Consider the following 11,978-nt stretch of genomic DNA (forward strand, 5'->3'; position numbering starts at 1 on the left):
AAATATAGTTATTGCAAGTAGGCGAGGGATTAATAGTTTAATTCCTAGGTTATAATAGGTTGTAATATAAAGTTGCTCGGTTAGTGAATTTGAAATCTTACGAGTGTAGGTCGTAGTTTTTAATCCCGTAAGGTGGGAGTTTTTCAAGTAAAATATTATTGTGTTATTTACTTACCGCTGTGTGTGTGCTCTGTGAGAACTGATAGAGAACCATGATCTCTATATAGTTTAGTGGACTCTTAGTTTATATCAATTGGTATCAGAGTATCAGAGCGGGTTCTTTCTATAAGGCTAACACCTATAAAGGATCTATAAGGCTGCTCCGCCAAATTTTGAAGAAGGTCAATCAACCTACAGACCACCAAGGTTTCAAAAAATGTTTCGTAGAAATGGAGGCATTCCCAAGAAGGGAAGCTCTAGCAGAAACACTAAAGGATATGATTGCTATCACAAGTGCGGAAAGCTAGGACATTTCATCAAAGATTGTCCTCTCCATAAGCAGGACCATTACAAACACAATGCTGACAAGATGGTTAAGAGGAACCCGGTCCCTGACAGAAAGTTCAAGAAAAGAGATGTCGCTGATAATATTGTAAAGCAAGCTCTAGCTGCCTGGGGAGATTCCTCTAGTGAATCTGAAGATGATGATGAACAGGCAGAAACCTCCATGATGGCCATTGAAAGCAAAGCTGCAAAATATGATTCCATATTTTCATTGATGGCAAAATCTGATGAGGATAAAGAAGATGATGATGATGAGGTAAGCTTTCTAGACGTTTAAAGAAATTTGAAGTCTTATTCTACAAAGAAGCTGGTATCTTTGGCTAATGTTTTAATTAATGCTTACAATAACCTCATTAGTGATAAAAATATTTTAATCGAGGAAATCAGAGAGTTAGAACAAGAGAGAGATGACCTGGTGGTTGTAGTTGTAGATTTGAAAGAAACAATGGAGGAAACAAAGAAAGAAAATATCCTCTTAAAAAATTCAATGGAAAAATGCATGAACTCCTCTAAAGGAAAGGAAGTGGCAAGTGAGGCACACCTTAAGCTTGAAAATGAACTCAAAAATATAAAGTTGAGTCTTGTTGCTGAACTTGAAAAGAATAGACAACTTCAGAAAGATTTAAACAGGGTTAAAAATGATCTAGATAAATCTCTGAAGTAGACCTGGTCCTCTGATACAATCACTTTCATGTATAAAAGTAATTGAGGGAACAAGCAAGGAATCGGGTTCCACAAGGAAAAAGCCCCCTATAATCCACATAGCAAGTATGTTACTGTGCCTGATAACTGGTTTTGTACTCACTGTGGTAAGACTGGTCATTACAAAGATTCATGTAAAGCAAAGTTTCAGTCCTAATAGAAAAAAAAGTTTTTGTCGAAAAAGTTTCTACTGCTAAGGAACCTGATTCTCTGGAAAAGAAATATGTGATGCCTGCATGGACAAAAAGAAATTTGATTCGCCCCTTCCCTCATTACAAGGGGCCCAAACTTGTTTGGGTTTCTAAGACTAATCTCTGATTCCCTTGTACAGGCAGCAGTGAAAGGAAGCAGTAAAAAATGGTACATGGATAGTGTCTGAATACATGACTGGAAGAATGGATGATTTCCTTTCACTCAAGGCCCTGCAAGGTGGGAGTGCATCCTTTGGAAATGAAAAAAAGGATACATTCTAGGAATTGGAAATATTGGAAAACATACTCTCACTCAATTGAGAATGTGTATTATGTGAATGGCTTGAAGTGTAGCCTGCTGAGTGTCTCTCAAATCCGTGACAAAGTAAACAAAGTAGAGTTCTTGTCAAAGTCTTGCACTGTCACCAATCTTATAACTGGTAAAGTGGTTCTGATTGCAAAAGGTTCAAAAAACATTTATGTTGCAGACTTTAAATCTCTGATAGTGGTGATCTTACATGTTTGAGTGTCGTTGATGATGATGTTGAACTATGGCACAGAAGATTGGGACATGCAAGCTTCACTCTGTTGAACAAGCTGATCAAGAAGAACTTGGTTCGTGGGTTGCTGAAGTCAAAGTTCAAAGATCACAAGGTGTGTGATGCATGTGTGAAAGGGAAGCAAGTCAGGTCCTCATTCAACCCAAAGAAGGAAGTGAGCACCCCAAGGCCACTGGATCTTCTTCATATGGATCTGTGTGGACCAATGAGGATGCCCAACAGAGGAGGAAAGAAGTACATCTTTGTTATTGTTAATGACTATTCAAAGATTCACATGATAAGAATGATCAAGATGGAGAGTATTCAAAGGTTCCTGAAGAAGTCATTGACATGGAAAACGGGAAGGCAGATTTGATGAGTCAGGTCAAGGAGTGTAGTGAAGAAAATACATTAGAACCTCCAACTGATTCGGAGGAACCTGGTCCTTCCATCACAACAACTGAAGTAGAAAATAGAGTTGCGGATGTTGTGCAATGCACACCTGATGCTGAGCAGAGAAATGGTACTCACACTTCCATGGATGCCAATGATGGGTCTCACACGGCGGAACCTGGTCCTTCTCACCCTAATACTCAGGTGTCTAATTGGAAGCACAAAAGCTCCCATCCTCTCCTAAATGTCATCACTCCTCTGGATTCAGGAATTCAGATTAGATCAAAGACAAGAAACATGTTTGCTTTCTCAGCTTCCTTGTCTCAAATTGAGCCGAAAAATATTAAGAAAGCATTAAAAGCTGCTGACTGGATTGTTGTCATGCAAGAGGAACTCTATCAATTTGAGAGGAACAACATGTGGCACCTGGTTCTTCGACTCTCAGATAGAACTGTTATTGGAACTAAGTAGGCATTCAGAAACAAGCTTGATGAATTTGGCAACACAACAAGAAATAAAGCCAGGCTGATGGCCCAAGGCATTAATCAAGAAGAAGGAGTTGATTATGATAAAACTTTTGCTCCAATTGCAAGAATGGAAGCCATTAGAATTCTCATTGCTTTTGCATCACATATGGAATTTAAATTGTTCCAAATGGATGTTAAGAGTGCATTTCTGAATGGATATTTGAAGGAGGAAGTTTTTGTCAAACAACCACCTGGTCTTGAATGCCATGAACATCCTGAACAAGTCTTCAATCTTGACAATGCTCTATACGGATTGAAGCAGGCCCCTCATGCATGGTATGAAAGATAATCCAGGTTCATTCTGGAGAATGATTTCACTAAAGGGAAAATTGACAACACTCTCTTTCTGAAGAAAAGAGGGAGGAACCTGATGATTGTGCATATCTATATTGATGACATCATTTTTGGTATGACAGATGATTCTCTATGTGAGGTATTTGCAAAGCTTATGGGAAGCGAGTTTGAGATGAGTATAATGGGGGAACTGAACTTCTTCCTAGGGCTATAAGTGAAAAAACCTCTAAGAGAACGATGATAAGTGATGAGAAATACATTAAGGAGCCTCTAAAAAGGTTTGAGACAGAAAGCACAAAGACCATTGATACGCTCATTGCTACTTCCACTTGCTTAGATATGGACGAACCTGGTTCCCCTGTAAATAAAACTATGTATCGGGGTATCATTGGATCTCTCGTGTACCTAACAGCCAGACCTGACATTGTGTTTAGTGTTGGATATGCTGATGTTGATTATGCTAGTTATCTGGTGGATATAAAGAGCACATCTGGCATGGCATACTTTTTGGGATCTTGCTTGATTTCATGGGGTACAAAGAAACAAAATTCGGTGGCCCTCTCTACTACAAAAGCTGAATATGTGATAGCTGACTCCTGTTGTGCCCAACTGTTGTGGATCAAGCAACGATTGGAAGACTTTGGTGTATTCTCTGATTGTGTGCAACTGCTATATGATAATACAAGTGCCCTTAATATAGCAGAGAACCTGGTCCCTCGATGATTGGCTATGAAAAGATAGTAAGGTAAATTGCTAAAAGGTATTTTCTGACAATTTCTAACTCAATTCTATACTGTTACAGGTAAACACGCATGGCAACTGTAGGACAAACAAGTGGCTAATGACCTTGCAATTTTTTGAAAGGATGATGCTCGTGTTTACAAAATTTTTCAAGGAACCTGGTTCCCATGACTCAGGTTAGTAGTTCCTCTTATACTCATATGCATTTTGAACTACTAGTGTGCCACATCATTAATTGCCTCAGTTTCTTCTCATACCTCTTAAACCGACCCGACTACCCATCCCTTTTTCTCACACCTTATTGTAACCGGTCCCTCTTTTCCCTCTAAATACCCCAAACCCTCTTTTTGTGTCTTCCCTCTCTTAGAATCAATCATGTTTTCACCACAATCTGAGTCTTCCAAAGCTACTAAAGACATCCTTGTTGTGTCTCCGTATCTCGAAGCACAACCATCTAGATAGGAGTATCGGTTCATGATATGCTGGATGGTGTGTTGTGTCTGGTGTTTCTGAAACTCAATGTGCTCAGATTTTTGATCTGAATATTTCTTCAACATCAAGTAATGTTCCATCTTTTTTTACTGATACTGCATTATTGGGAACTATTGTGGGTAAGATAGGTGATTTTCTTTTGAATGTTATTGCTATGGAACGTCTAGTTGGAGATTCTTTGTCTGGTGATGTGGGTACTGGGACTCAGGGGGAAGAACGAGAAAATAGGGACCAGGTGTCTCAAAGTAACCAAGCACCGGTCAATACTACATGGGAGCCTACAGAGGGACCTGGTCCCTCTGCCCAAGAGGAGTTCTCAGTTCCTACCTGGGATGAAACTCCAAGCTCTACTAGATATTCCCTGGGCAGTACTGACCCTCTATCTTCTCCTCACCTTGATACAGTCCCTTTGGAGGTTGTATACTCTGAGATGAAGTTGGTGTTTGTGGGAGAATTTGATGATAGTGAGGATGACCTATCTGCAAAAGTTGTTGGGGTTGGTGGTGACGAAGGAGTTGAACATGAAAAGTCTGTTGAAAAGAAGAAGACTGTTAAGAAGAAAAGGCCACTCAGAAAGAGGCTAAGTAGCTGTGAGGAACCTGGTTCCACATAGAGGGCCAGAGTTGATGTGTCATAGCTTGAAAGGAAAGAAAAATTGAAAAAGCAAAAAGTTATGTGGGGCAAAGTTTTTGATATTGACATTCTTGATAAGTCTGGAATAAGGCAGTTGGTTGAAATCTGTGACTTCCAAAAGTGGACTCATCCCTTTACTCTTCAGAGTCCAAAGGTCTATGAGGAGGAAATTCACAATTTATATATTGATTTGTTCATAGTGGAAGGTGACACCAGCTATTTGAAGATCATTGGGGTAGAATTTGTGATTGATGAGGCTGTGCTCGAGGATATTATTGGGGTGCTTGCTGAAGGGCTCTCAACTGTGGAAGAACATGTTTCCCAGGTTTTAGGAAGCTTATTCTCAAGCCTCAAGCTGTTCAACAAGGGGAACGAGTGTATAAGAAGGCACTGCTTCCAAAATACCAACTCTTGTTCGAGTTGGCGAATAAGGTCTTGCTACCAAGAGCTGAAAGGCAATCAATTGCCTCTATAGCGGATCTGGTTCTTTTGGAGGCAATGGACGGCTACACTCCCATTAATCTGCCTGGGATTTTAATTGAACACATGAAGAAAGTGGCAAACTTCAAGGATGAAAATCATGGGCTACCATATAAGTTCCTGCTCGCTAAAGTCTTTGAACGATTTGAAGTCCCCTTGGAGAGAGCAGTTGTGGGAACTCATAAATAAATGTTCTCAATGAACACCTTGGAGGAATATGGGTATGTTGACAAAAAAAAAGGGGAATAGGCAGCAGTTCCATAATCTCTCGGCTTATTAATGCCCAAAATATTGCAAATGAGGAGATTAGGCGGTTGGAGGCGCAGAATGTTATTCTTGAGTCTAAGCTCAATCAGGCCAGCAAGGAACCTGGTTCCAGCAATGCTGAGGGAGAAGATATTGCCCGCCAAAAAGTTGAAAATATGAAGTTGAGGAACTAAGTGAAAACCTAAAAGAGCAGTTGATCAATGATCAAATGGGTGTTAATGCTTGCATGGACAGCATCCTCAAAGCCCTTGCTTCCTAGTTCCATTCATTCTCCATCTAGTGTCCCATATCTTACCCCTTTGCTAACTCCTGTTTAATCTTATTGTGTTTTTTTATTGTCCTTCCCTTTCGACTGTGGTACTCTAGTTTTGTTTGACTTCTGTATGTTTGTAATTATGGTACTGCTACAATATTTTTTCCCTAACTTAATGAGCATCGTCGTCTATCAATTCAAGTTATACTCTTGCGTTCTGTTTTTAGCTATGTTGTGTGCACACAAGTGGCATGAGTTAACTTTGCTGGAATTCTTTTTGCATTTACTTGGCTAATTCTTTTTTATGATGCCAAAATGGGGGAGAAATATGTTCTCAAGGGGAATATGACTATTCTGCATGGGGAACAATATGGAGATCTGGTTCTCAGGGGAAACTTCAATTCTAAGTTTGTCATCATCATAAAGGGGGAAATTGATAAGTTATGCGCATTTGTATTTTGATGATTTAACAAACTTCATATGAGAACCAGATAGGGAAAGGTTCTCAAGGGGAATATGGCTATTTTGCTGGGGGAACAATATCGAAGATCTGGTTCTCAGGGGGAATATCAACTCTAAGTTTGTTATCATCAAAAAGAGAAAAATTGATAAGATATGTGTAGTTTGTTTTAATGATTTGACATACTTCATGAGAGAACCAGATAAGAAACCTGAAACAATTAGTTCCTTTGCGTTCAGAGTAACTAGTCAGATGTCTGGTTCAACTCTCAATGAAATTAGTTAAGGGAACAATAGAGAGAACAATAGAGGGAACAAATAGAGATCAGTTCCTCCGGTCACAGTACAGGTCAACTCCTTACAGCTGTTAAAGTCGCTGCACTGTTGTACTGCACACGCAACAGTACAACAGTCACTTTATGGAGCATGCCTTGTACCTGATATTTACTTACATCATCCCAATGACCTCACACACATATATTATCAACATGAGGTAGGAGATTTCATTGTCTAACACTTGCAAAAACCTAAAATTGATTTTATCTCTCAAGTGCTAGCCACCATCTCTCTCAAGCACAAAGCAACTGCAACCTCAAGGACCAGATCCAAAGATTGAAGATATCTTAAGTCCTTAGGTTTGTTGAGTCTTTGTTATTTACTCTTCATTTGTAATCCTATACTGCTTTCAAGAAGTGTCTTTGTAGGACAGATTTAAACCAATGTTTAGTTTAGTTTCTTGACTAAAATTAGTCAAGATTTGTTGCTTTGTAATAGAGTTATTACAAAGAGGCTTGCAATATAGTTATTGCAAGTAGGTGAGGGATTAAGAGTTTAATTCCTAGGTTACAATAGGTTGTAATCTAAAGTTGCTCGGTTAGTGAAGTTGAAATCCTATAAGTGTAGGTTGTGGTTTTTAATCCCGTGAGCTGGAAGTTTTTCACGTAAAATATTGTTGTATTATTTACTTATCGTTGTGTGTATTCTGTGGGAACTGATCTCTATGTAGTTTGTTGGACTCTTAATTTACATCAATTGACTTATTGTATTACGGCATGCAATCTAATGAAAAAACACAAATAAGGTGTACATTTGCTAAGCTAATAGTGAAAGCAGTGACACTATAAACTTGCACCAAACTTAAAGTAAAAAATAAAATAAAACTCCAAAAACAAATAATAAAAACAGAGTTTAGAGACTGGTACTTGCAACAAACTATATACTATTTTCCATATTAACCTTAAATAATACTCCAACCAAGCTATTTCAACCCCCAAAAAACAAAAAAGATACTAGTTGTATTGTATATATCTTCTCTGACAACTGGAAGTATGACCTATACTAAGTAGAGTCTATCTATACACTAAAGCACAAATCTCTTTTTTTCTATATAAAAAAAAAAAATATTTCCTATATACTAGAAACTGTGTGCTTTTCATGTTCCAAGATTACCTGCAACAAAATCTGGTAATAGTTGAGAAGGGAACCTCTTATTCTGAAAATCAATGTTCTCATAGCTCATTCTATTAATAGTATTTTGGTAACTCTGTTGGCTCAGGTTTTCAGAATTAGGAGGAAGCCCTAAAGTAAGAGAGACACCATTATTTCCATGAAAATTTGTTGCTGCCATTTGTTCATGAGGATTGAACCTTCCAAATTCTCCCATCGTATACGCTGCTGTTGCATCCATTAAAGGATTGAACCTTTTGTTTGATTGATGATTTCTAGCTTTGGTTTCGGCCATGTCTACTGATGAAAGAATACTACTTGGAGAACTATTATACATGTCATGATTTCTTGGCTTTTTAGCTGTGGTATTATTTTCCATGTTTAATGAACCAATGAAGGAGAAGTTGTGAGCTTGTACTGCTTGAAATGAGCCACCTGCAGTAGGAGAAGTTGAAATAGTTGAGGTTGAAATTTCTGTTGGAGTACCATTTTCTTGTGGAGCACTTGATTTTGAGACCACTTTCTCTTTGTTGAGTTCATTTTTGTTTTTGTTTTCTTCTGATGAGGTATTTTGTTCTTGATTATTCTTCACTTCTTCCAAGTACATTTCTTCCACCATTGGCTTCCATAGTCGAACTCGAGCATTTATGAACCAGTTTGAAACCTGCATTTCATTTTTCAGGAATTTTTATAAAGAAAGAAAAAGAACTAATTCAAGAATTAATAAAGTAGAATAATGTGTGTCCAAGAACCTGGCTCCTTGTTAGCCCGGTTTGCTTCGCAAGCATGATTTTGTCTGAATCCTTGGGATAACTGCAATACAAAAACCGGGAAAAAAAATCCGTAACCTGGTAATTTAAAAACAACTCTTGATATTAGAGAAGGATAATTTATTTTTGAGAAGATTTATGTTTACAACTAGTCAAAGACGGAACCTGATCGATACGCTTTAGAATGAGTATGATTTTATAGTACGTAGACATTTTAATTTATTTTGTATATGTTTACATAGTTCGACCTAAAGTAGTATATTCAATTAGACTGAAGAATACATCGGACATCCTAATTAATCTGCCATTGCCTTTAGAAGCATTAGTAAAAACCTGGTAAGAGGCAATTTTTTATTTTTAGAGTAGATATTTTTCACATCGTTAGTGCATAAATATAACTATACAAGTACTTACGGATGAAGAAAATGCTCGAAAAGCCAAGCACGGAGGACAGAGACAGCTCTTTCAGGTAAACCTCTTTGGGGTCTCCAAGCATTTGGTTGCATCATTCCAAGCTGTTGAAGTGCACGTTGTTGCCTAAGATGATGGTCTACAAATTTTAATCTTGACCCTTCAATTTTCCCTCCTAAGCTTTGATCTTCTTCACCTAAACTCTTGCTTGTGGCCTTTATTTGTCCAACAATAGCATCTTTTAAGCATCGGAATTGCTTCGAAATTGCATGCAAAGCCAGTTGTGTGTATGATTTTGCAGATCCAATTCCTGCTACTTGCTCGAATGATGATACAATTATTTGCATTTGGTGATGGTACTGTCTGTATCTTTGCTCCACCTAAACCAACCAAAAAAAAAGTCATTACCTCTCTTACCAATATTAAAACACGGAATTATTTGATGTTTGTTAGTAGTAAAGTCGGAGAAGACCTGCGGAGAAGACCTTTTAAGACAACGGAAAAAATTTGAGCACATAATTCTAATTACTACTACTTTAATAAGAAATTGAAGAGCTTTCGGGGTATTGTTAGTGATAGAGCAGTTTTGCTACCAAGATCTACTGAAATTCAGCCTTTGTCGTTCCGTAAAAAAAAAAAAAATTGAAAAGCTCTCGGTTGGAAGATTCCAAGTAAGAAATAATTAGTGAATGGAGAATGAGTTAATGCTTTGAATTTTCGCCTAGGGAAAGACAGTTTTTAGGTTCCTATAGTGTACTATTAACTTTAGCTTTAGTTGGACCCGCAGAATAAAATTTAGAGCCACACATTATCAGCTTTGATATCAACAGAGAAAAACGTGATTGGGGTCTTAATTAATTTTATAGCCATAGTACGTTTTCATCTCCTCCACAAAACTATGAGAAAAAAGTAAATAATAGAGTAGATATAATTAAATTGTTTTTACAGTTATGGATCATTTGATTGATTCATCTAGACAAAACTCCATCAAGGAAGCTAAAGTTTGACATGTTTATGAAATTAGAATTAACCTGGAAAATGAAAAATAAGAAAAGATAGAAGTTGAAGATAAAACTGTAAATATATGAATTGAAGTATGTACCTCTTCAAGCATGGTAACAAGCTTGGCTTTCTTCATTTGAAATTCTTGTCTTTGGGCAGTTGTAAGTTCAGCAACTCCATTTTTCTTCTTGCTGCTACTTTCACCTCCACTATTAGTAGTGTTCACATCACTAGCCAAAGGCAATATTGATTCTTTATTTATGAATTCCTCCTTATCTAATTCACTTCCTTTGATACATTTTCCAACATTAACAACTTCATCCAGAAGCTCTTGTGCAGCTTTCAGGTACTTAGAGCCTAAAACCATGCTGGAAATTCCATCTAATCCTCTATTAATATTTGATCCAACTTGATTCTGAGCTGAAATGTTATTGAAACGAATTTGTTGTTGTTGAGGAGAAAGGCTTAGTGATAGACCACCTCGTTGTTGTTGCTGCTGCTGTTGTTGTTGTTGTGTCGGCGACATGGTTATTGACCTCTGGAACCCCAACTGAGAGGCCAAGTCCGTGGTGGTGCCGCCACAGGAGGTGGCGGAAACCACCGTGGATGACGGTATAATCTGGGATTGATGATGACTTCCATTTCCACTACCACCACCACCACCACTTTGGTTCCACAGACGGTGGATAAGCTGGGCATGATTCTGATCGTGCAAACTAACCGCCGGAAGAGGGACGCCGACGAAGTGCTGCTGCGCCTGCTGCAGTGGCGCGTGGGACATAATTTGTTGCTGGTGTTGATGTTGTTGTTGTGTGTCAGTGTACCCTTGATGAATATAGTTAGGGTTCATCAGATAAAGTGTCTGAATATTACCATCAGCAGCTTGATGAATATTATCTGAGGTTCCTTGATAGTACATAGCAGCAGATTGCAGAAAGAATAATTCTAACTTCACAATCAATCAAGAAATTAAAGTTCTTTTTTGTTTTTCTTGACGGGTTTCTACTTTTATCTACCGATGGAAGTCACTTCAAATACCTGCGCTAACTTGTACTGATGGAAGGTACCTGAAAGAAAGTAAGAGAGAAGAAGCTTATAATAAATCCGCAAAGAATCCTAAAGATGGCGAACATTTCTGACACAGCATAGAGTTAAATATTAATTCAAAAAAAAAAAAACATATATATATATATATATATATATATATATATATATATATATATATGAAAACTCCCAAAACATGGGATGATTCTTGATTGATGATGGCTTTTGATTTTGATATATAAAATAAATATTAGAAGCATAGAAAGATGGGGGATTTGTTTAAGTAGATAAATGGGATATCAAAATTCTGCTTACAGCTGACAAAAAGTAAAGGGTATAATCAGAGATCTTCAAATATAAAATAAACACAAAAGAAAAAGGAAAACAAGAAGAAAGGGAAGGCAGAGAAAGAGAAAGATATTAACTGAGACAGCTTTGATTGTACTATCAGAAAATGGATAAAATACACAGACTCACATGTGTGTCTAACTAATTGTCTATCTTGGGTAGCTCTAAGCTTGAGAAGTTGCCTTCTTGTCAGACTGATCAGTTTTCTCTGCAAATTCTTCAACAGAAAAGGGAAATATGAATAAAAAGATGTGGGGTTACCCCACCCTACCCTCTATACCAACTGCTCCTATCCTAGCCACCCACAACAGGACAAATTAGAAAAGATGAGGGTAAGAGAGCACCCAAAAAAAATGATACTAGAATGAGATATTTTTAGATATTTATACAAATAGCTTGTCGAAATTTATTGTTTAATTTTTTTAGTCAATATATATATATATATATATGTATATGTATTTGTATATGTACGTAAATTCAGA

At 37.5% G+C, this 11,978-nt stretch overlaps 1 protein-coding gene across 2 annotated transcripts; it reads right to left on the reverse strand.

The window, feature by feature from the left end:
* Nucleotides 1–7,677: 7,677 nt before the first annotated feature.
* LOC107828538 (BEL1-like homeodomain protein 1) lies at nt 7,678–11,764 on the reverse strand. 2 transcript variants are annotated; one of them, XM_075244925.1, is made up of 5 exons: nt 11,626–11,764; nt 10,205–11,171; nt 9,106–9,482; nt 8,674–8,734; nt 7,678–8,585 (listed from the first exon to the last, which is right to left on the reverse strand). In XM_075244925.1, the coding sequence occupies exons 2-5, from the start codon at nt 11,021–11,023 to the stop codon at nt 7,908–7,910; spliced, it is 1,935 nt and encodes a 644-aa protein (XP_075101026.1). In that variant the 5' UTR covers nt 11,024–11,171; nt 11,626–11,764; the 3' UTR covers nt 7,678–7,907. The 2 variants fall into 2 exon arrangements, with proteins under 2 accessions (XP_075101026.1, XP_016511352.2); XM_016655866.2 differs by lacking the exon at nt 11,626–11,764 and having other exon boundaries at nt 10,205–11,477.
* Between the last annotated feature and the right edge of the window lie 214 nt (nt 11,765–11,978).

The sequence above is a fragment of the Nicotiana tabacum genome, chromosome 22 (genome assembly GCF_000715075.1).
Source record: "Nicotiana tabacum cultivar K326 chromosome 22, ASM71507v2, whole genome shotgun sequence".
Classification (NCBI taxonomy): Eukaryota; Viridiplantae; Streptophyta; class Magnoliopsida; order Solanales; family Solanaceae; genus Nicotiana; species Nicotiana tabacum.